The 24468-nt window shown below is 44.3% G+C and overlaps 1 protein-coding gene across 2 annotated transcripts in view; it reads left to right on the plus strand.

Moving 5' to 3' along the window:
* TUT7 (terminal uridylyl transferase 7) overlaps positions 1-24468 on the plus strand; it is a 1097449-nt gene that overhangs the window by 640917 nt on the left and 432064 nt on the right. For both annotated transcript variants that reach the window (XM_069228237.1, XM_069228248.1), the window contains exons 17-18: positions 5946-6049; positions 23600-23689. In XM_069228237.1, coding sequence (XP_069084338.1) covers positions 5946-6049; positions 23600-23689 — 194 coding nt within the window. The remainder of the gene's footprint in view (positions 1-5945; positions 6050-23599; positions 23690-24468) is intronic.

Raw genomic sequence — 24468 nt, forward strand, 5'->3', positions numbered from 1 at the left:
TTTGTCAGAGTTGAGACCTGCTTCTGCTGCACGTAATTTGACAATCCATCTGCTCTAAAGTTGTCTCAAAAGCAGAGTTTTGTTGCCTCCTCTAGGACACTTACCCAGGGTGGCAATACCATGTGTTTGTATGTCTAGTTTCTCGTGCAAAGGGTGTGCAAGGTTGAAATGAACTGCAAACGGGTAGTCACTGTTATTATTTCTAATCGCCCGGATGTGTTCTTGCAGTCTTTCTTTGAATGGCCTGATTGTGCTGCCTACATAGATTTTTTTGCAGATGCAAATGATGCAATAGACAGTAAACTTAGTGTTACAATTCATGAATTGTTTGATCTTATGTGTTGTTTTGGTGTTGTAACAGAATTCCTTTGTCTTATCCAGAGCATGCTCACATATATTGCACCTACCGCATTTGTAGAAACCCACTGGTGGTGCGGATAACCAACTATCATTAGTGACACTTGGTAAAAAGCTATGACACAATTTGTCTCTCAGTGTGCGCCCTCTACGATGGATCATGTCTGGTCTTTTATTAAGATCTTTCTGTAGGGTTTCATCAGATAGTAGGATGTGCCAGTTGCGATTGAGAATCTTGAAAATATCTGCACTGGCACAAGTGTAAGTAGTGATAAAAGCTGGAGCCCTCTTTTTATCGCTCTGCTTTTGTGGTTTCTTGTGAAGCAGGGATGTTCTGTTGGTCTTAAGAATCCTTTCCCGTGTGGTGCTCAAAAGTTTCTTAGAGTAACCTCTGTTAAGGAAGCGGTGTTCTAATGCATCAAGCTGTTTATTAAATTCCAAATCATCTAGGCAGTTCCGTCTGATTCGCACAGCGTTAGTGTTAGACAATATGACATGCTGAACAAGCCATAGCCTATTGCTGCGGATAAATATGTTCGAAAAATAGCTTCCCCAGAGAGATAAGGTGAGAGCAGACGGTGGAGCATGTAACTTCCACAGAACCCTTTGCTTGCATGACACCGGCGTTATCTCCCTTGATAGGTGCCTCATAGTTCTGAACGTTGGACTGCAGAGAAGCTCTGCATGGTGCACATTTAGTCCCAAGTAATAGGCTTTATGTGTCAGTGATGCACGACCCAATTAAGGCAGCTGTCGTGCCTTTTACTACTTTGATCATGAAGGTAAAGTAGGTGAACTAATAATGACACTTCTTTTGTTAATACTAACCACGCGCAGTAGGCAGATAAAAAATATTAATATCCAGACTACGTTGTATGCAATGGGACTCAAACCCAGATTTTTCTGTGGATTAATTCGAAAGGAGGAGGTCTTTTAACCTTATTATTGCCTTTGCCTTCTGATAAAGAAAGTCAAATGATGGATAAGATGGATAAAAAGGTCAACACTCACAATTAGTACTTACCTTTAAAGCTGTCATGTGTTCGGTTTAGATCACTATGTCAAACATGTGAATTTCTTAGTTCTAGGATGAGTAAAATTGAAGTGTAAGCTCTATTATGTGTATACTATTTTCAAATCATGTTTTGTTCTCAATTTTGCCTGTGGCTGGCACAGGCTTTTGGCAAGCGAGCAGTAGGTTGTAGTGAGATGTCGGCCTGGATGAAACAAATTGAACTTAAGGTACAAATTACGAATATTGGGGTGCCCTTTAGTGAGATAGTTATTTTCTGCAGGAAAGTAAGTGGGGGTAACTGCATCATTAAAGGAGGACAGTGATAAGCGTATGATTAGTTGACCTAATTCCAGCCTTCTCCACAGTAACATTAGCTAATATTTTCAATTGAGTTGGGTGCAGGAGTTCATCGAAGTCTCTTATCCATCAGAAGAACACATTTTGGAAAATCTGGAGCTTCTGAAAGAGATTCAGCATTTTATTCACATCTTGGTTCGTGTTGCAAAGAAGAAGAGAGTCAATCAGAAATATTCCTATACTACTTCACGGAAAGGAAAAGGAGGGTCACATGCGCCAACACTAGCATTGAGGCCCCTTAAAAAAGAGCCCTTAAAATATAAAAGCTACGGACATCTTGCCCAAAAGCAAATTGATTTTCCAAACTCACTAGACCTGCATAATAACTCTTTATGTCCGTTGACTATGAGCATATGAAACTGGTAATGTTTGAGGTCATGCACAATCTGTTCTACTTCACGTTTATGTCTTAAAGCTTCAATAATTGCATGATAATGCTTGACTGATGTTTGTGCACATTGCTATGGTTTCCACCTTTCATACGACTCCATTAAAATACACCTGAAAACCGGCTTTGGTACTCCACAACTGAAAATACCAATGCTTGTTAGTATCAGTAATTTCAAGAGAAACGAATGTCACTCAGTTCAGAGTTTCCCCCAAAACTCCACCCTCCCGAACCCACCCCCATGTGGAGTAATTTAGGGAATTGGAGCTAACGCGTAAGATTTCTGTAGTAATTCACAATTGTTTTTACTACGTTCCCACAAAGATATTTCATAAACTTTTAGCTAGTGAAATGTCAAGAAGCAAGAAGGGGTGATTTTGCAAGAGCAGTGGTATTTCCACATTATCTGTAAAAAGTGATTCAGCTAGACGTTTTCTGGATGAAGTGGAAACTATCCTTCCCTTGTATTATGGGCATATATCAAGTTGCCCACTCATCAAGTAAAGCCAAATGAGAGCATGAAATGCTTAACTTTTTTCGTGACTCTGACCTTGCACTGTACATTAGTTAAAATCCTTGCTCAATGTTGCATCGCATTTGCCCTACATCTCCGATTTCGCCTCAGGCCTTCAGAACATGGCTTGCAGAAATAGTCATTAAGAAGTCTGGTCAATGTAATCTGCTGAGCAGCAGAAATAAACAACTTTGACCATCTAGTCAAGTGGCTCTCCACCAATAATTCATGGACAGGCCTAAAAATCACAACAGATTTTCAGGATGACAGACACACATGGATAATCTAAGTGTTGACGTTTTCTGAAGCCATCAGGAGAAAAAACTCAACATATGCTTTTTATAACTCAGGGTAATCTATTGATCTCACCGATAAACTGTGATGATCCAAATAGAAAACATGACAGCTACTTTATCTGTAATAGGTTGGCAAGTCAAAAATGACATCTTTGAAAGGAGCAACACAATGCAGATTAACGCTTTGCCCCAGATAAAAATTCATAATGCCAGTTTTGTATCCTGATCCCTAGCCCTCCGTCTGTGGTGGAGGTAATTGTGGTGAGCTCATGTCCTCAATCCTTGCATGTACTACCTTAGCTATGTACAACATGTTGGAGGATAGTTCTTGTTTCACTCACGGGCCTTTCTCTTTGTTCACAGTCCTGTTTCTATCTGTCAGAGCAGTGTTTCCGGTCTTCGAATGAATGACCAAGAACTACATCACAGCACTGCATGCTTGAACCTATCTTCTGAGGAGTTACAATGCATGGACATCATCGAAAAATGTCTTGACTCCATCAATCAGAAACTGTGAAATAAGGAAGTGGGAACAATTTTACCCCTTGGTTCTCAAAGGAATGAACTACATTCAGTCATGTGATAGCTTTGGCATGCCACCCTACAAGATCTATCCAACACAACGAGAACATGCCCTCCGTTGGTAGCATGCAAGAAAATGCTGCTCATGCTTTTCCTAGAAATATTAAAAGATTAGACAACTGATGAGAGAGCCCCTAGATGTTGCATTCTGTCCTTCCTTCTGTTTGCACAGCCCACAATGGTGAAAATGTAAACTTCCTGACTTACTCTGTTGTTGCGTGATAGGGTGTAGATGAGTTGTTTTTTGCGTTTCAGTGAAATCATTTTACCCGTCCTTAAAAGATATCCATTTGAATTAAGTAGCAATGGTGCAATGGCACAAGTTGTTAATCGATGTTTTACATTTGGAGTCCTCTGCAGTGGGTCGGTGGTACAAGCCATTACCAGATCCAGCTAGGTCAGCAGCCTGAGCTGTACTAGTTGCTCTTATTGCCTTTAAACATTTCGTAACCAGCATAAAAGGAAAACCTAAATAGTTTATCATAAAATATTGTTTATGGTTTACGAAAATGTGTTAACAGAAATGAACGTGCTTGCAGGCAACTAAATATATGCATCGTGTACAGCACTTTATTGCAATTGAATTGTGTAAAATAAAGCCTTTCATATTGACTTCTATCAATATCTGAAACGTTTTCATTGGTAGTTATCGACTGTGTGCTATATAATGTGTTTCATTTGTGTTCGTCAGTGTTTTCATGAGCCAAGAACTAACAGTTTAATTATACAAATAAAACAGTATTCCCTTTTCAGTGAATATATCTAATTCTTCTCATTTTGTTCCCGTAGTGGAAATCAGACTTAGAAAGTGAGGGAATTTGTGTGCCTCACTGAAGCTTTCACATGGGTCCCTATCTGTGAAGATAATGAAAGTAGGAGGGAGGGACCGGATCTTCTGCTGGGGATTCCATGCAATCAAAGCTTTGACAGGACATCTGCAGACCCATGATCTACTGTTCAGTACCTGCACAGACAGAATCATTTGCACTATTCAAAATATTTTTTTAATTCTCCAAGGAAACAGTAGATTCCTTAATAGTTCTAAATACCAGGAAAGGGTTTCCGCTCTTGTTGTCTTGTCATTTTGTGGAAGAGCATGGTACATAAAGACATGACTATCACAGAAGGAGTTTTTGTTGCATAATCAGTTGCATATAATTTATCAGAAAATGAAAGTATGATCAAGATTCAGAATTATCACTCGTGAAGGGAGTGTATCAGATGTCATGAATCAGGCGTAAACTTAAAAGATGGTTAATCTCCTGAAAGTAGTAGCCATCTTTGAATGAAATTTCCTTACCTTCAGTGGAACCCCCGTTTTAAAATGATGTACTTTTATCCTTATACTTAAGAGCTCTTATATCAAGGGTAGTGGTGGCCTGACACTTGCAGCTTTAGTTGCCCTTGGCACGACCCCCTGAGGTGACCCATCGTCCTGCCGAGGTGGGACACTGCAGGAGAGAAAGGTCCGCTTGTTAATTCCATGCTTGCAGCAGACTACTTTTCAACTATTCACCAATGTTAAATGTCTGTGGGTAAAAAAGGAAACATCTGCAAAGCGATTTGGGCTGTACCAATACCTGAAGAAGGACTCACCCTGACAAGTCAGTGGCTGAAGGGGGCTAGTCTAAAGCCCCTTTACGTATATGCTGTGCTAACATGAAATCTGGAAGACACCTAAATGTGTCTGTAGCCAAACCTAGAAATAAGGAATACAGCATTAGCGGCTCTTGAGAAATGTATGGTTGCTGTCTATGAGCAGGTAAAGACTCCCAGTGGCAGATGCTTTCTAGCCTCGATCTGGGTTAGCGATTAGTGAAGAATTATACTAGGTATTTTTTGGGGGGAGGGTATACAAATGTGTTGACTACTTTTGTTCGTATTATCTCTATTTGATCTGATGTATTTCCCTAGGATTCCTTTTTCATGGACTTTACATTTTGGGTCTGATTCACAAACTGCATTTTGTAGCACATTTTGTAGTAATAAAATAGCACTGCAAAACATACTACAAAGTGCAATTCACAAAATGCACTTTTGTAGTAACAAACGTTTGTAGTAAGTCCCTACCTCCATTATTTTCCATGAGTGGTTGTTGCAGTGTAAGTGGTTGGCCAGTGCTGGACTTATTACAAAAAGTGTAATTTACTAAAATAGTGCAGTTTGTGAACACTGAAAAGTAGTAAACGTATTCAAAAGTATAAAAGTACTTTAAAGTATGTTACCTTTGTGAATCAAGCCCACCTTGTCTATATTTACGTCTCCTTAACACAGCTCTTCGAGGCAAGACTGTTGTCTGATATTTAGTCATTTATTACCAAAATAACAATATTTGTAATGTGACATAACGTCTTGCCTGGTAAGTGTTTTTCTTTTGTGGTTTTGTGCAAAAAAATGTTATCAGTACTGAAACATTAGCATATTTTTCTGTAACAGGACTGCGGAATATCTTGCCCATCACAACAGCAAAAGTGCCAATTGTGAAGTTTTTCCATGTAAGGAGTGGTCTTGAAGGAGACATCAGTTTATACAACACATTGGTAATTATGCCTCTTGCAAGTTTTGTAGTATGATTTTACAGATTGTTAAGCTGCCTACACTATATTTTACTGAATTAAATTTTGCGACCTATTTGAGTTAAAAATAAATAAAAAAAAGAAGTCTAAAATACATCACAACTTCATTTATACCTGTTGAATAGTTACTACTTTAAAAAAAATGCTTTTATTGAACAATCCATTTTTAGGCTGACTTGTCTCTATCCTGCAAAAACATATTTATATGTGCTAGTGAGATCATTTTAGACTGGTTTAATCTGGCTGCAGAATACATCAGATTCCCAGTTAATGTGCCCGACTGAAGAATAATTGCCAGTTTTTCCCATCAGCGCATGCATATGCTTTCTTTTAAGAACGGAATATCGGCTTTGCCTTTTGCTTAAACCCAGTTTGAGCCCAGGCAGCAGCTCTTCCATTTAACTGTGTGACTCATTGTTGCTGCTTACTTTGCTGCACTGAATAAAAATGATGCCTTACTGCAGTCCTTTTCTATCAAATGCCAAATTCCCTGACCTTAGACATGCATTTCCCACCGAAAGTGAGATATACAAGCCAAATAGTAGCAGAATCAATTGATACCAGCACAGATTATTATTTTTATTACCAAAGGATTCTTGGCGCTTAAAATGTTTTCTGAAGCGATTTAGAGCCAAAGTAGAATTACATAATGCCACGCTTTTAGTATTCCATGAAAGGTCCCTAGGTCCTGCTCCAGCCAAATTCTGTCTGGAAGAGCATTCCATGCAGAAGGAGCCACTATTGAACAACTTGGACCTCCTGATCTCTGTTTAGGATGTCTTGGTATGATAAGCTGATTTGCCTCACTGGCTCTCAAGTTGCGGAAGGGTGTACATTTCTTAATTCTTTAGTACTAGAAAGGTAAGACCTGTACTGTTCTAACTTTTGAACACCATATAATACACTTTAACACATATTTGCTCCTGTATTGGAAACTAGTACAGATCTTGCTAAAATTCTAGGGTAAACATAGACTCTAAAATGTAACGATTTTATAGATTCTAAGTTCTGTGCATTTACCCAAAATGTAAGTCTCCAAAGACCATTTATTTTGAGAACTGTCAATAAAGGACATAGAACTTCAAATATTTGTTGGGTAAAATTTGCAATGTATTTTGATGGCTGATACACAAGTAGGCAGATGTTGTGCAGTTTTTTAGATTCAATTTTAAATGATAAAAGATCCACATTTTCAATTGAATTACACTCCAGTCGAGAAGTATGTGTTTTTGTACGATAGCAGCAACACCCCCATTCATTTTGATAGAAAGAAGCACATTTTTTGTGAATTGCTTTGAGCAATTTAAGTATGGATTCCTCCATTAACCAAGATTAAATCTAGCTTTGTGCGTTCCATATAATCATTAATTTCCAGCCTATATTTGACTATGGAGCGCATATTCAAATAAGCCAATTATAATGACATCTGAGATGTCAGATCTCAGATGGAATCAGTTGAGTGTTTTGCTTATGAGATTAATTAGTAGAGATGACACAGAAGGCTCCGAAAGTGACTTGTGTACATGGGTTTAAGTGCTTGGACTGTGTGAGCAGATGGATCTGAGGAAAACTAGACACATAACAGAAAGAAAACATGAGAAAAAAATCAATTAGATGCAATTCGATGTACACAAAATAGAGTAGAGGGTAAATGTGGATGCATAGGAGATGATGTAAGTTGTGGGAGCAGTTGCTCTGCGTATGCATAAGATAGTGCTGAGACAGATGCATTGAGAGAAAACATGTGTACCCCCTAATATTGTTCCTAAAATGTCCAAACTAAGTGATCAAATTAAATTCTAATGTGTGGAGCAAGTGAAGGGTGATTGTAAGCAAGTCTGAGAGACCGATAAATGGAGACAATGACAGTGAGGACTCAGCAGTTGACAGCGCACTCAAATGAATCACTACAGATTGCTGATTGACAAAGCAAATTTGAAATTCTGAAGTTAGAGACTAAAAATCTATATAACCAAATGTACAGAAAGTGAAATTGTGGTGCACATATATGTAACAATAGATGTAAAATCTCAAAGATAAATCTTGTAAAAATTAATGATAGATTTCAACACACACTGTAAGTATTTACATAGTCTATACCTCACACCTGTTGTCCTCTGTGATGAGTGTGCCATTCTTAATGGGAGGTATTCTATAGATAGATAGGAAGATGGAGGATAGATATAATTTTAGTGAAATCAAACTGTCTTGGCTAAAGGCAGAAAGACCTAAAAAGGGAAGAAAATCAATAGAACTAAAATGTGGAGCTAGGGAGTGAAGAACATGACAAAAATACTATTGACTGCATTGCGGCGGGCTTCTCAGCAACCTTACATATAGAACAAACGGAAAGTAACATCATAGAAAATGCGGAGCACATCTTAAATTGAGAATTATGTTCATAAAAAATACTGATTCCTCAGCCATCTTTGATTAGGAAACGGATATAGCTAGGTCCTCCCCTTCCATAAACTTCAGTAGAGAATAGAAAGCCATCATGAAGAGCCTTGAAGGTAAAAAATAAAGCTAAACGGCTACAATTTGTGATGGAATCCCCTCAGCCATGCCTTTCCCAGAGAGTGGCCTGTGAAATGACACCACCATCTCGGAAGAGTAAAGCGAAGAACCGCAGTCCCACTAAATTACATGGACCTTAAATGCTGTTGTGTTGTGTTTGAGGTGCAACAAGTATCCCTGTTGTGCAGTGCATGAGGCAGTTGTCCTCAAGATGATATGAACATGTAGATTTGTTTAAATATTTTGGAAATGAGTTATGTTGAACTTCAGTGCAGAATGTCACTGGCATGACTGTTAAGTACTGTATTTTGCAAATGCACCCAAGCCCAAAGTAAACATGTAAGACTTACAGAATGGTGGCTCAGGGCCCCTTATTGCAAAATGACTCCTCAAAATTCACTGGATGAAAGCCCGGGGTACTGTATACGAAGTATGGTATAAAGATAATAGAGAATGGATAGTAGCTGAGAAGATATGATTGATTGTTCTTCAGACAGACCACAAATTAGACAACACTGTTTTTACTAAATAAAGTGACCTAAGGTGATGAGTTATCAATACCAAAGTTAAAGGCGAAGATTCTGAAATGTTATGTCCAGTATTATAGTGTGAACTGGCTGCTCTTAGGTCCGTTCTGCTGCAAGGGGCATCTGTAGTGCATACTCATTGTTTCTATATTAAAGTTATGGATGACCAGCCCATCTCTGCAGGTACTTCTTTTTATTTTTCCATGTTTAGTTAGTTTTTTTGTCACAAAAATGTTTTCAATATGAAATATCAATTAAAGACAGCATCGCAGAGGCATAATAGCAACAAAATATGACAAGAGAAAATCCACATGAAGTCTGGTTGCTTAGACAAAACAATGAGCTTTCTAAAGAAAAATGATGAATCACATGGAATGGTCTGGAATTAAGCATAACGTAGAACTTCTCAAAGGGAGCCAGCACTTATCCAAATCTCGCTCCCTAAGGAAACTATAACTCGTGCCCCCGCCATGCACAGTTTTGTCTTCAGTAATTTCACTGCTAATGTTTCTTGACGTTATAAAAGTTGTCATGAGTGCTGTGCTATCTGGGGTAATTAGCAGTGCATGGCGAGGACGTGTGTTATATTTACTTGGAATAACTCTAATAACTGCTGAATTTGCATTGTTTTGTGTAAGTAAATTCAGAACCTAACTATAACGTCCCTGTAACCTTTGGTTTTTTAAGTGAATTTCTATGTTTTTTAATTCTATTTCACAACTATAATGTCCCTGTAATCTTTATTTTTTTTCAGTGAATTTCTTTTTTTTTATTTATTTTTTTAACATGAAGTAGTTTTAATTACTGTATGTTAATCCAGCCACCATCATGCACGGCCTTTGGCTTTGCACAGCGGGGATTGGCCGCAGTGCTGGCCTGTGGCCTGGCATTGTAGCCAACCCGCTACAATTACCCAACCCTATGCCACACACGGCTTTTGGCCAGTCGTGGCAGGGGTTGGCCAAGCTACGCAGTCAACACCCTATAACCACCCAAACCTGCACCACACATGCATAAGTCTCTGAGTGGGTCTGTGAGTGTGTGCATGAGTTTGAGTGGATGTGTTAGTGTATGCATGACTCTTTGAGTAGGTCTGTGAGTGTATGCATGACTGTCTGAGTGGGGTTGTAAGTACGTGGTTGTCTGAGTGGGTCTGTGAGTGAGTATATGAGTCTCTGAATGGGTCTGTGAGTGGGTGCATGAGTGTCGGAGTGAGCGAGTGCGTCTGTGAATGGGTGTGTCTGTGTGGGTGACTCAAACACAAAAAACCTCACCTGCCCTTTTATCCACAGTTTTCCACAAAATATCTACTCAAGTAGAGTTCTTTCTGCCTTCTCTGGTAAATGTCCATTACGTATTCTACACTACAGCGGCGTAGTGAATGACGAGGAAATGCCTGCAGCAACCTTGCGTACATTTGGAAATGTGATTGTGACTTATGCGTCTTTCTCCAAAATTCTGTGATAACATGAATCCTCCTATAGAGAGCCCAACAAGACTACAAAGACCTATATCTCTACCAAACCAGATTCCTTTCTCTTTTCTATATGATGTAAGTGCTTCTTTGTTTTTGTGGTGATATCCTCATATCCCTTGCCATCAAGAACGTGCCACCAAAATCTGAGGCAAACGTGCTGTGAGGCCCTTTGGTAAGCTGTCCATCATCCTGGCAAAGGCGAGAAGACCTTTCAGTGTTAAGAGAAATGGGGGAGGGGTGCCGTACTGCCCAACCCCTGCACTGACAGATTTCGGCCCCGGGGACCCCTTCTCCCAGGGCCCGACCATGTCTCTCTGGGCCCCGGCCATGTCTCCCTGGGTGCCCTAGAGCCTACCCAGGCACCCAGTGTGCAATGGAGTGCTCCAGGTGGCTCCCTGCCTCCTGCAGGAGCCGGCATTGCTGTTGCACACAGGGAGCTGCTAAACATGCAGCTTCCTCTGTGCAAGAGTAATAGTTCCATTTCTTTCTCTGCCCCCATCTCTGCGGGCAGGGAAAGAGATGAAACATCCACTTCCAGTGGGCAGGAGCACTTTCACAGTTCCTGCCCACTGGAACTGGAGTGTTTGCTTTTGCTTGGTGGGAGCTGTCAGTTCCCACCAAGCAAAAGCAAACAGCTATGTACCGGGTGGGCACCCTGGGACATAGCAGGAGCTGGCCCTGGGGGCTGGCGGTCCCTAGGCCCATTGGCTCCAGGAGAGGGGCCACACGGCTCCCCTCATTCAATTTTCAGGGCCGGTCCCTGGGAGGTGGTAGACCCCGGGGTGGCCCCTCTTCCATTGTTTTTAATACATTACATCCTGGGGAAGTGGGTGGGTCCCCGATGTCCGCCCATTCCATGTTGCTTGAAATGCCGCCTAAACGTATTCTCAGGTTTTTGTACCACTTAGTAGGCGCACAGGTGCTTCACGAGAGCTCGTCAGCTCAAAGGCTCACGTGAGCTGTTAAATACACAATCCAAAAAGGGAGAACACTGTCTTACATTTCAGCTCAAATAGCCCGAAAGCATCATCATAAGTGCAGTCATTAGTATGAATTCGAACAATATTTCAAAATGTCTTTCACCATAAATGGGTGGAGCAAGTGCTGTAACGTTGTACTAAGTTTTTCACTATACGTTGTTACCATGTGGTGGTCCCTTGGGCTCGGGGGGGGCTGCACTCCACCCCATATTACTTCTGATTTAGACCCGGGGAGGTGGTGGTCTCCGGGGCTTATAGAGCCTCAGGAGGAGGGGCCCCACCTTGGAGCCATAGATGGCCATGGAGACCGCCACTCCCCAGGGCCGGTTCCTGCTATCTCCTGAGGTGCTCCGCTATCAAACAGCTCCCGCTTGCTGAAAGCCGAGATTAAAACATTGCTCCCACACGCAGGGAGCTTCTATTTAAAGCAGCTCCCTGCGTGCGGGAGCCATGCCGGCTTCCACTGGATCTGGGAGCTCACTGGGACTGCAGGGGCCTTGAGTCTGCTCTCTCGATCCTTGAGGTGAAAATCTGTAAAGTTTGATAGAAGTGTTTGCATCCTTGTTTTTTTATATTTTTTTTTAGTTTTTTTTTTAGCCCAGTATTTCAACTGGTGACACTGACCAGTAGATTCTTTCTTGTTAACTGCTGCTGAGAGCCAACCCCTGCTACACACGGCCAAAGGCTGTGCATGACACGGGTTTAGGTAGTTTTAGGGGGTTGCCGTAGTGCTTGGCCCCTGGTCAGGCCCTGTGGCCAACCCCCACCACGCATGGCCAAAGGCTGTGCATGGTCAAAGGCTGTGCATGCGGCATGGTTATGGGATGATGACCGCAAGGCTCTGCGGCAAACCCCATCTAATAGAGACTTCTAGCTGCAGCTTCCTTACCTTAGAATTCCCTTGGCGTCAGCTTTGAATCCGGAGTTTTTTCTGAGCAGTACCCTGCACGCGCGCCGTCGGGCTGCGTCGTTCGGATCAGCGTGCGTCGACCACCTCCGCGTGCGTCGTTGGAGCCGTCTATGATGTCACGGTTTTCTATATAGACGCTGTCTCGGTGCGCGTACGTCAGTTCTTTTCCTTCCGCGCCGGTTAAGCGCAGTTTTGGAAAGAGCTACACTGCTTTGACGGTTTGTCGACGCTTTTTTGCCTGTTTGGAGTCATGTCTTCGAGAAAGACAGGATTCAAGCCGTGTGGTGCGTGTCGTCGCACCATGTCGGTGACGGATCCGCACCGAGTTTGTCTTTGGTGCCTAGAGAAGGACCACGATTCCACCTCGTGCTTCGACTGTCGAGCCATGGCGCCGAAGGCCTTGAGGGAGAGATCCCTTAAGCTTCTTGCGGCCCGACATTAGTTTTCGGTCAGCACGACTCCACGGAGGTCACGGTCCCGCAGTAGGAGGAGGTCGCGGCACCGCTCCCGGAGCCCCAAGTCCTCTTCCTCGCATTCGAGGTCTTCCGAAGGTAAGAGGTACAAGAAGAAGAAGTAGTCCAAGCGGACTTCGTCTTCGCCACGCCCGTCGGCCGAAGAGGCATCTAGGGAACGTAGACGCTCCAAGCGCAGTTCTGCGGAGCCGTCGCCAGGGTGGACTTCGCGTCTTCCCCCCTTTCCGGGGACCGGATCAACCCCCGCTCAGATAAAAGAATTCTACGAGGCCATGCGTCTCGTTTTTGAGCGGACTGCACCCTCGGGTGGGTCTTCAGGCCCCGCTGGGTCAGCAGGGGCCCCTTCAGATTTGACGCCGGCGGCTTCGGCCTCTGCACCATTGGGGACCCCAGGATCCGATACCGGATCAGGACCGGCGCCGGTCTCTCACAGTCGGCCTCCTTCGGCGTCAGGTCCGACGTCGACGATTCCGCCGCCAGCGCCCACCGTTGGCAGCCCCATCCTTATTCCGGAAGTTCCGGGGCCGGAGCGGCATCAACTTTGACGGAGCCAATTCGGCCCAGATCATTGAGCATTATTTGGAACAGCCAGACGCAGGAAAGGAATGGGAGGGGTCTGAGGACCCTTTAGAATCTGGATTGCAACAGGACTGGTATGAGGATCTAGGGGAGGCCAGTGGACTGGACACATCTCCAGATACTGGTATGCTGTCTCCTCCTAATGTGGCTACGGAGGAGGGTGCTTCTTTCGGTATGGTGGTGCGTAGGGCAGCTGAGGTCTTTGACCTAGATTTGTCTACGGTGCCAGTCAGGACGAATATCCTGACAGAAGTGTTTCAGCCAGGGGTGTCAACATCGGAGCCGTTGTTGCCCTTCAATGAGGCTCTTACAGACGTCCTTCTGGGTATGTGGTCCAAACCCAGCACGGGGGCTCCTGTGAATAGGACGGTGGCCCACCGCCATAGACCCGCTCCCAGCGACCCTAGTTTCCTGACTCAACACCCCACTCCTGAGAGCTTGGTTGTCCAAGCCTCTACTTCCTGTGGTGCCTTCCCTTCCGCTCCCCCGGATAGGGAATCCAAGAGGCTGGATCAGCTTGGGAAGAAGATATTTTCTTCCACCAGCCTGGCATTGAGGTCCGTAAACACCTCTTGCCTATTGGGCCATTATTCCCATACTTTATAGTATACGGTGGCGCAAATGCTGCTCCAGGTCCCAGAGGGCGTACAGGAGACACTCACCCAGGCTGTCAAGGATGGGAGAGATGCAGCCAAGTTTACAATCCGGTGTGGCTTGGACACGACCGACTCACTGGGCAGAGCAATTTCATTGTCAGTGGCCCCACGTCGCCACGCCTGGCTACGTTCTACTGGTTTTTCAGGGGATGTCCAGTCTAGCTTGATGGACATGCCCTTTGATGGCTCTCGCCTTTTTGGCGAAAAGGCAGACTCTGCGCTTGAGAGGTTCAAGGATTCTCGAGCCATGGCCAGATCCTTGGGCCTTTCAGCGCAGGCACAACAGCAGTCTGTCTTTCGCCCCTTTCAAGGCTTCGGAAGGGGTGTGGTACCACGCCAGCCACAGTTTAGCCACCGTCCTCAGGCTTCACAGCATCCCGGAAGAGGATGTGGTTGAGGTACCATCAGACCCAGAGGGTCTGGCCAGAGGTCGGCAGCCACACAGCCCCCCTCCACTGCGCCCAAGCCCTCCTAGTGTGCTTCTGCGGGATCATGTCCGTCCAGTTGGAGGGAGGATTTGTTTTCATCTCCCTCACTGGCTTTCCATCACCACGGACAAGTGGGTCCTGCAGATCATATGGAAGGGCTACTCCCTTCCCTTCCAGTCTTTCCCTCCTTCTATCCCTCCCACAAAAGAATGGCTGATGGAGGACCATCTAGCTTTGCTCCGCAAGGAAGTTACAGCTCTCTTGGCCAAGGGAGCCATAGAAAGAGTCCCGATATCAGAAGTAGGCAGTGGTTGTTATTCCCGCGACTTTCTGATTCCCAAAAAGAACAAAGGCCTTCGCCCTATCTTGGATTTAAGGGACGTCAATCTCTTCCTCAAGAAGGAGAAATTCAAGATGCTCACTCTTGCTCAGGTTTTGTCTGCCCTAGACCAAGGAGACTGGATGGTAGCGTTGAATTTGCAGGATGCATATTTCCATATTCCTATCCTGCCAGCCCACAGGCGTTAACTTGCGGTTCAAGGTGGGCCACGAGCACTTTCAGTTTACCGTGCTTCCTTTCGGTCTCACCAGTGCCCCTCGGGTGTTCACAAAGGTGATGGCGGTGGTGGCAGCTCATTTGCGCAGGTCAGGGATCTCAGTCTTCCCCTACCTAGACCAATGGCTGTTGAAGGCTCCTACGCCCCAGGCTCTCGTCACCCACCTCCAGACGACGGCGGACCTCTTGCATTCGCTGCGGTTCACTATAAATGTGCCGAAGTCACGCCTGACTCCCTCTCAGAAGCTCACTTTCGTCGGAGCTGTTCTGGACACAGTGCAGTATCAGGCTTATCCTCCCGATCAGCGGGTTCAGGATAGTCAGGTTATGATTCCGATTTTTCGGCCTCTATCCTGGATCTCGGTGAGACAGACTCTGAGGCTGCTGGGACTCATGGCTTCCTGCATCCTGTTGGTCAAGCATGCCAGATGGCGCATGAGGGCTCTGCAGTGGGACCTGAAGTTCCAACGGGCACAGCATCAGGGAAATCTTACTGACGTGGTTCAGATCTCAGAGGGGACTGCAAAAGATCTGAAGTGGTGGTTAGTGAACTGCGAGTGGGTCAAGGGCAGACCCCTCTCCCTTCCCCAACCTGATCTAACGGTAGTGACAAATGCGTCACTTCTGGGATGGAGCGGCCATCTGGGGGAGGTGGAGATCAGAGGTCACTGGTCTCCGGCGGAATCCGGGCTCCACATCAACTTGTTGGAGCTTCGGGCGATCCGGCTAGCATTAAAAGCACTTCTTCCTGTTGTGAAAGGGAAGGTGGTGCAGGTGTTCACAGACAACACTACCGCAATGTGGTACTCCAACAAGCAGGGCGGTGTGGGGTCGTGGACCCTTTGTCAAGAGGCTTTACGTCTCTGGACTTGGCTGGAACAGCAGGGCATGACCCTGGTGGTTCAACACCTGGCAGGTTCTCTGCACGCCAGAGCAGACAAACTCAGCCGAAAATGCTTAGAGGATCACGAATGGTGTCTCCATCCGGAGGTGGCGCAAGGACTCTTTCAGCAGTGGGGAGAGCCTTGGTTAGATCTGTTCGCCTCTGCAGAGAACCCGCAATGTCAGCAGTTTACAAGGGGGCTATCGCTAGGCGACGCTTTTCGTCGCGAGTGGAGTTCAGGCCTCCTGCACGCCTTTCCGCCTATACCACTTCTGCCCAGAGTTCTCAAGAAAATCAAGAACGACCAGGCCCAAGTAATCCTAGTGGCTCCGGATTGGGCACGGAGAGTTTGGTATCCAGAGCTTCTCAAAATGAGCATTCGTCCTCCAATCAGGCTGCCTCTTCGGGAGGATCTTCTGTCGCAGCAGCAGGGGAAGGTTCTCCACCCGAACCGGTCAACTCTTCGCCTTCATGCGTGGAGATTGAGCGGCGACAGTTGATGGTTTATGACCTCCCTCCTGAGGTCTGTGATGTCATTCTGGCAGCCAGGCGTCCCTCTACTAAGTCGATCTACGCCTGCCGTTGGAAACGTTTTGTTTCGTATTGTTCAGAGAAGTCTATTGATCCTCTTTCTTCTTCTCTGTCTAACATCCTTTTGTTTATTTTGTCTCTCGCCCAGCAGGGTTCCTCCTTGGGGACTCTCAAGGGCTATCTTGCAGCCTTATCGGCTTTTCTTCAGTTGCACGATCAACCATCTCTGTTTAAATCACCTATAGTACAGAGTTTTTTGAAAGGGCTTGTACATCTATTCCCGCCTGTGCCTTTCGTTATGCCCCAGTGGGATCTTAATTTGGTTCTTACCTTCCTTATGTGTGCTCCCTTCGAGCCCTTGCATAACTGTCCTCTTCGGCTGCTTACTATTAAGACAGCTTTTTTGGTGGCAATTACATCTGCCAGAGGAGTTAGTGAGCTACATGCTTTGTCATCAAAACCGCCGTATCTCACAATCTTTCCTGAAAAAGTTTTTCTCAGAACTCGTGCCTCTTTCCTCCCCAAGGTGGTGACCCCTTTCCATCTGGGTCAAAATATCACCCTACCCACCTTCTTTGCACCACTGCATCCCTCTAAGGGAGAGTAGCGTCTCCATCGGCTGGACCCAAAAAGAGCGTTATTGTTCTACCTTGACCGCACTAAAGAGTTCCGGGTGGACGACCAACTCTTTGTGGGGTACGTTGGTGCAAAGAAGGGTCGGGCAGTGCAGAAATGATCCATTTCACGCTGGGTCGTTCTCTGTATAAAAATATGCTACGCTTTGGCGAAGACGCAGCCTCCTGAGGGCTTGAGAGCTCATTTCACTAGGGGAAAAGCTGCTACCACTGCGTTAGCACGTGGCGTACCGGTGGTGGACATTTGTCAGGCTGCAACGTGGGCTTCTTTGCACACGTTGGCAAAACACTACTGCCTGATAGCCAGGTGAGAAGAGAGTGGCATTTTGCCTGGTCTGTTTTGCAAGACTTTCTTGTGTAAAAATCTCCGCAGACCCACTGCCATGGGTTATAGCTTGGGTATCTATTCTAAGGTAAGGAAGCTGCAGATTCCTTACACCCACCCAAGCCTCCCCGCTCTGGGTAAATTTTTCTCATGTAGATATGTATATATTTGTATATATGCATTTATGTGTACATATGTATATTTTTGATCTTGGCATCTTTTTGCCTTTCTTAAAGGCATGAAATAATTTTTACTCCAAACAGTTAAAGAGGTGAAATACATGATATTTGGTTCTTCCATGACTCTGCGCTTCTGGCGTGGGAAGTTGTGGAAAAGAACTGACATACGCGCGCCGAGACGGCGTCTATATAGACAACCGTGACGTCATAGACGGCTCCAACGACGCTGACGACGCACGCGGAGCTGGTCGACGCAAGCGGATCTGAACGATGCTGCCCAACGGCGCGCATGCAGGGTACTGCTCAGAAAAAACTCCGGATTCGAAGCTGACGCCAAGGGAATTCTAAGGTAAGGAATCTGCAGCTAGATAGAGTCTCTACCAGATACCTCGTTACCGAAGGTAAGTAACTTGTTCTTTTGTGAATGGCCAAAGGCCATGCATGGCTCGGGGTTGCATGGTTATAGGGGGTTGGCTACAGACAAGACCTTGAGGCCAACCTCCACCGATTACTTTACGTTAAAAAACCCATAGAAATTCAGTGACAAAGGTTACAAGGATGTTATAGTCCCCAAGGTATAAATGACTTGCTCACTCGCCATGCACTGCTAATTACCCCACATAGTCCATCACTCACGGCATCTTTGATAACATAATTGATAATATCAATGTAATATTTGTAGTAAATGTTTTGGAGGAAAAAACTGTGCAGGCCGGGGGCGTGAGTTTTAGTTACTTTAGGGCATGAGTTATAGTTACTTGTAATAACTCTAACTATAACTACTGAATTTCTGTGGTTTTGTACGTTTAAAATGTGAGCCTAACTATAACGTTCCTGTAACCTTTTGTTTTTTTAAGTGAACTTCTATGGGTTTTTTTTAATTCTATTTCCTAACTATAACATCCCTGTAAGTTTTTTTTTTTCAGTGAATATATACACACACACACACACACACACACACACACTGATAGATGTACACATCCATATATTTAGAGATAGATATATATGTAAACACATATATACGTGTGTGTATATGCTTGGAAAACTGAGCCAGTCTCAAAGTTCCAGGGATACTGCTGGCGATTAAAAACCCAAAAGGTGATGGGACAAATGCTTGCAAATTGTCTAACTAGTGGCAATCAATCTGGTATTTTTCCAACCTGTTGTTTTTCAGCTAGTGTACTACTCTAGACAGAGGGCCACCTAATGCAAGTCAGTACGAACCCTGTTTCCCATGAAAACAGGCAAGCCCAACCTTGGTCATCTCACCCTTCCTCCCTGCATTGCATTGCTTTTCTAATTGAGTAAAATCTGCATAGTATGTCCTGAAATGTCAGTTAAAATGCATCCGATAGACTTATTGATAAAGATAAGTAACTGTTTACGAATATAATGGAATTTCAGTGGTTTCTGTGCACATTAGTTTATGAGCAATTATAATGTCCCCATTACACCTATTAGGGGCATGGGGCAGAGCTACACAATATTCTTCTATTTCAAGAGCTATTGGCTTTGCCAATGTCTTTTAACCATGTTGTACAGCTGTGGCTGTGCAGCATGGCTAAAAGTAAAGTTAGGAAAAAAGCTCTATGATGCAGCCAGCGCTGGTCCAGTCATAGCACTTTTTTTCTTCTGGTGAATAAGACCCTGGTTGGGTGACCAGTCCCGGAAGGACAGAGATCTAGGGGGCCAAAGTGGACACTTTGGACAGTTACCTGGCCATCGGAGTGTTTTTGAAGCAAAATTCAAACTTTACAAGACAATCGCCATAGACATCAATGGAGTGGTCCTCATGCTGAGGGATGCAGGCAAAAGATGCTCAAAGGATGCTCCTGTTGTGGTGCGGTCGGCGGGGGTGACTTCATGGGTACTCCTCAGTCTATGGATGAAGTGGGGCGAACTTGGCCACCAAGATTGAGATCACACTAAGTCCTCTACATTGCAGTAGCAGGCCAGCTGATGTTGGGCTACTGGTCAGTCTGCACCACGGTTGGAGCAAGACTTTTGTGTTGGGGGGTAGAGGGAGGAAGGGGTTTGCTAGTGGCATGTGGATGCAACAAATACGCACTTAGATAGCACTTCCGGATGCAACTTTTTGCTAGCTCGGATTTGCCCTCTCGGGTGCCCAGCTACCGGTAGAGGCAAAACGTCTATGGTGGCTACCAACTTGTTGGCGTGGGCTACTTCAGCTCTTGTTTCCCTAGACCTGGTTCTATGAGATCAACCGACTGATACTTGGAGTTACTGCTGTAGGTTGCCGGCTGGGAATCAACTTTGCCCTGAGCCAGGAGCCCAAAATGCAGCAGGTGCAGTCCTTCCTATGGTGCAACCTGTCTTTGTTCAGGTATAAAGGATGCTGGCCAGTTATTCTTCGGTTTTATCTCAGATTCTAGCGGAATCTGGAAGTCAGAGTACCAGGGGTGCCATATTTATCACAGGAAAGATCCCTGAGGGGACCATGCGTTCACTAGCCAATGGGCTACTGGGTCCCCTCCTACCTAGTGATGAAGGTCTTGTGATGTGTGGCATGTGGCTATCCCAGAGTGCCTCATTTTTGCCCCTTTCAAGATGACATGACCCTTCCTCTGTCACTAGGAGCTTAGTTGCCCACCCTAGAGGTGTGGCTGCCAGAGGGCTACACGCTCACAGTAGAACTGGTTTGAGGGACGAGTTTTCCCTCCTTGACCTTGTCTCCACTTTGTCTGCAGAACCAAAAGGCATCCTGCTCGGGGGTGTTGGTGCTACTTCCCACACAAAGGTGGTTTCTCCTTTCAAGCTCGCCTTTTGGGAGAACATTCAGAGTGGCCAGGCTGGGAGAGGAGGTGACACCTCACTCTGCAGCAACTGGGTTTGTTCCTGTGCTGGAGAGTCGTTCACATTTTCCCAGGCAGTCAGACAGTTGTCTGTGTGCTAGAGTCTTTGTGAAGCCCCTGGGCTAACTGAAGTACAGAGTGGCAACTTTCTAAAAGTTGCTTACCTTTAACAGTGGTATTAAATTCGACCTGGGCATAAGGTTGGGTTTAATGCCACGATTAATTTGATATATGTAAGGTAGTTCCATTCAGGAGTTAGCAGGGTTGGGGTGCCAACCGGTACCCTGTGTTAGCCAATGGGGCTACTAACTTTATCCGCAGCAAAACAGCATTTTGGAAGTGTTGCGGTTAAAACATATTAAAATGTTTGTCCTACTTAACAAAATACAGCTCCCTACCAAAGGGCTCTGTAGGCCTTTCTTAGGGGAGACTTACATATAATGTTAAGGGATAGGGTGGCTTTGCCCTTGGTGTGAATGGCAAAATCGAACTGACAGTGAAAACACTGTCCTTCCAGTCTGCAGGCTGGAGGCCTTTTTGTACTTTGTCACACACAGGGTGGCACAAATAGTTTTGCAGCCCGGAGTGGGCACTCTGCCTTACATGCCCTGGGTACTGTATACTAGGGACCTATAAGTAAGTCAGTCCTTGCCAATTGGGTGCATCCAATTCAACATTTAATTTGTATAGAGTCAGAACACTGACACTGCGGTGTGGTTAGCGGTCCTCAGTGAACATGCGAAAAGAGGCATTTCCTTACAGTGTGGATGTGGGTGGGAGGGATGAAACAATACGTACAACAGAGGTGGGGCATTCAATGTGGAAGGAAAAACCAAAAGGAGCACGGAGTGGGGGAGGAAGAAGCAACAGGAGCCTGCAGGTACGAGGTAAAAAAGCAACCGGAGAATGGGATGGGAGAAACAATACAGAGCAGGGGCGGTGGGAGGAGAAGAAGCAACATGGATAATGGAAGCAAATAAAGAAAATAGTAACTGAATCATAGTGTGAGAATTAAATGGACAGTCGAAGGATATTAGATCAATCAGAAGTTGGTCCATGCTCCACACGAAAGAAGAAGCGAAACCAACATTCACTGGGTAATTAGGAGGCAGCAAAGAAGAGTGACAATGATGCCAACTTATGGTAAGCAACTGGAGGGGGCCTGGTGAGCGCTGTGCACTGCGGGCAGTATGCCATTGCCCACTCCTTGTGCTCGTTTCCCCTTGAAAGGACAAGACATGGCAGTTGTGGCATGTTCTCAAAGTGACTGGTGTGCCTGTGCAGTTCATGGGCTTTGGCTATGTCCTGTGCTCAGTACTTTTTTCTGTAATGTCTTAAGCTCTTTTGAAATGTGTACATTGCTTAATTAACCTTTGATTGCAAACCAACATTGACCATTTCTCTGGTTGTGCTTGGTCCTCCCTGGAGTTGTGCCAACTCTGACACGATTGTTTTCTTGTTACAGTTAGGATCGCAAACCTCAGAACTGGGTTGCACCAAAAAAGGGCTTCAAATGGTATAATGAGCAACCCTTTACAGTCCTTCAGCTGGCCTTGTCAAATCCAAATTACAGGTCATGGAATGGATTCTAAAACAAGCCACATATCTATAAATGTATTGACAATTATTGCTTTGGACTGTTTTTAACAAAGTTTAAAAGGATATACATGAAACCAAGTAGGGATTTTTAGTTAGCTCAAATGTGACCTCCAAGTCCAATTTTGGTGTGAGTTTGTCCAGTGGTTCCTGTTGAGTTGGTGAGAAAAAAATGCTTTTGGATTTTAGATGAGAGACAACACAAGTTTGGGGAACCACACTTTTCAGAATCTTCCTTTGTTAACTATTCTACTCTCAACCAATTTACACTAAAATGTGTTCCTTTATTATGGCTATTATTGAAAATTTCTCACATTTAGTTTTTCATTTGTTCTACTCTGTCATTACTTGCTGTTTCCAGCTCTTATATTTTACTATGTGATTGAGTAACCTGAATATAGACAAACAATAACACACATTCTAATAATAAAAATGATTTAAAGTGCAGTTGTCCCACTAGTAGACATTCATGTAAATGAGATTTGTGAATGATATGTCCACCGACCTCCCTGCGTTTACTGCCTTTTCACCTCTTCTACTAACACTTTACACTCAAAGAACTAGATGGGCAACTGCTCATAGTACCTGAAATTCACCTCCAGGCTTGGGAAATGGAGAGCAGTAATCCTGGGCCATCAATGCTTATATAGACCCATTCTAAAACTTTCTGTTGTTATCCGAATCATTCATAAAATGAAAGTAATTTGAGACATCCAGCAAATCTCCAACCTTCCTCCTTACTATAACTAGCTTACTGTGTGGTATCACCATGCCTTCTGCAACCAGCATAAAAAAGGATCAAAGGAAAATCTCAGTGTCTAAGGGTCTGTGAAGTTAATCGGTGCTGATACAGTTTTTAATGAGTGCTTACATCTGTCACATGCATCATCCGTCACACTGCCAAGTGCATCAGTGTTCCAAGACAAGATAAGGGCACCTATTTAGTCGGTCTTGCGGGACATGAAAACTGTACCCACATGGTCTGAATCCAAAAACAACACACTTCGAACAGTACACCTCTCATCGTAAGCGCTTCAGCTCCCCCACACGACGGGGATGGTAAGCGCTTGAAAAATGCCAAAAAATCCTAGGAGGTGTACTCCTTTTGTATTTACTTTATAAGTGTTCACTGATTTGTGCAGGCTGCAATAATATCAGTGAAAAACAGTTGGTTTACTCGTTATATAAATATAAAAAATGTAATCCGGAAACTACATCTCTGGTACGATTTTTGTGTTTAAAAATGTATTATATGGAGGTAGTACTAGAGTGATTCTCTAACAAGTTACTCTCAGGCCCACTTCTTTGTGTAGACAGCGTTTTATTTGTTAGATATTTATAACTATTTTCTTACTTTGTAGTAAGTTTATGTAAGTTTTAGGCAGCCTGTGGAATATTCTACTTGCTTATTAAGTCTCTGTAATCCGATGTCCTCTTATCTCATTGTAGGCCCTGCATAACACACGACTGCTAGCTGCGTATGCAGCGTTTGACCCCAGAGTGAAGTATCTGTGTTATATAATGAAGGTTTTCACCAAGGTAAACATTTTTTATGTAGACATTTTCTGCCAATTAACTGAATTGCTTAATGCTCTTTTCTTCCTCTGTCAAAATCGTTTGCTCCCTTCTGGTATTTGCTTTTTTTAAAACAGTCTTGCTTGCCATTGGTGGAAAAATATTTTGAATCTGTGTGTATACCCCTTTCGCGTACTCTCGTTTGGTGGATCGTTGAATACTCTGTCATCAACGGCAATATAAATCGAGGCGGCGTGACAGTACACTATAAGCAGTGAGTCGAAAGAGACACACTCAATAATAACATCTAACAATAGACACAAGCAACATAGTATGCACTGAATTTGGGTTAAGATATAAAGATATAAATGAAGTATAATATACCAATCGAGAGAAGCCCTGATGAAGTTTGTGGGGGGATTTTTACCCAGACGAAACACGTGTTGGCTTGGCTGTACCTGCTAAAAGGAAATAATAAAAAAGAGGATGAACATTTCAAGTGGAACTGTGGACTTTGAATTTGGTGTTTATTAATATTATTACAGGGACCTGAGTGCTTCCGTTGGGATTTGTGAATCTGTATGTAGCCTAGGCACCAGGTTGTTTCTTTCGCGAGTATTAAACTTTCATAGATACACATGCTTGAATCTTCCCCATAGCGGAGTTGGGAGTCCCATGGTAATTATAATTAGCTCTGAATCAAAAGCAGTAAACAGTAAAGCCAAAACTAGTGAGATTGTATCCCAGTCCACATTGTTTTAGGTAGAACCAAACTTCAGCCAAACCGAGTGCAGCCTCCGCTT

Source organism: Pleurodeles waltl, chromosome 1_1, assembly GCF_031143425.1.
Source record: "Pleurodeles waltl isolate 20211129_DDA chromosome 1_1, aPleWal1.hap1.20221129, whole genome shotgun sequence".
Lineage (NCBI taxonomy): Eukaryota > Metazoa > Chordata > Amphibia > Caudata > Salamandridae > Pleurodeles > Pleurodeles waltl.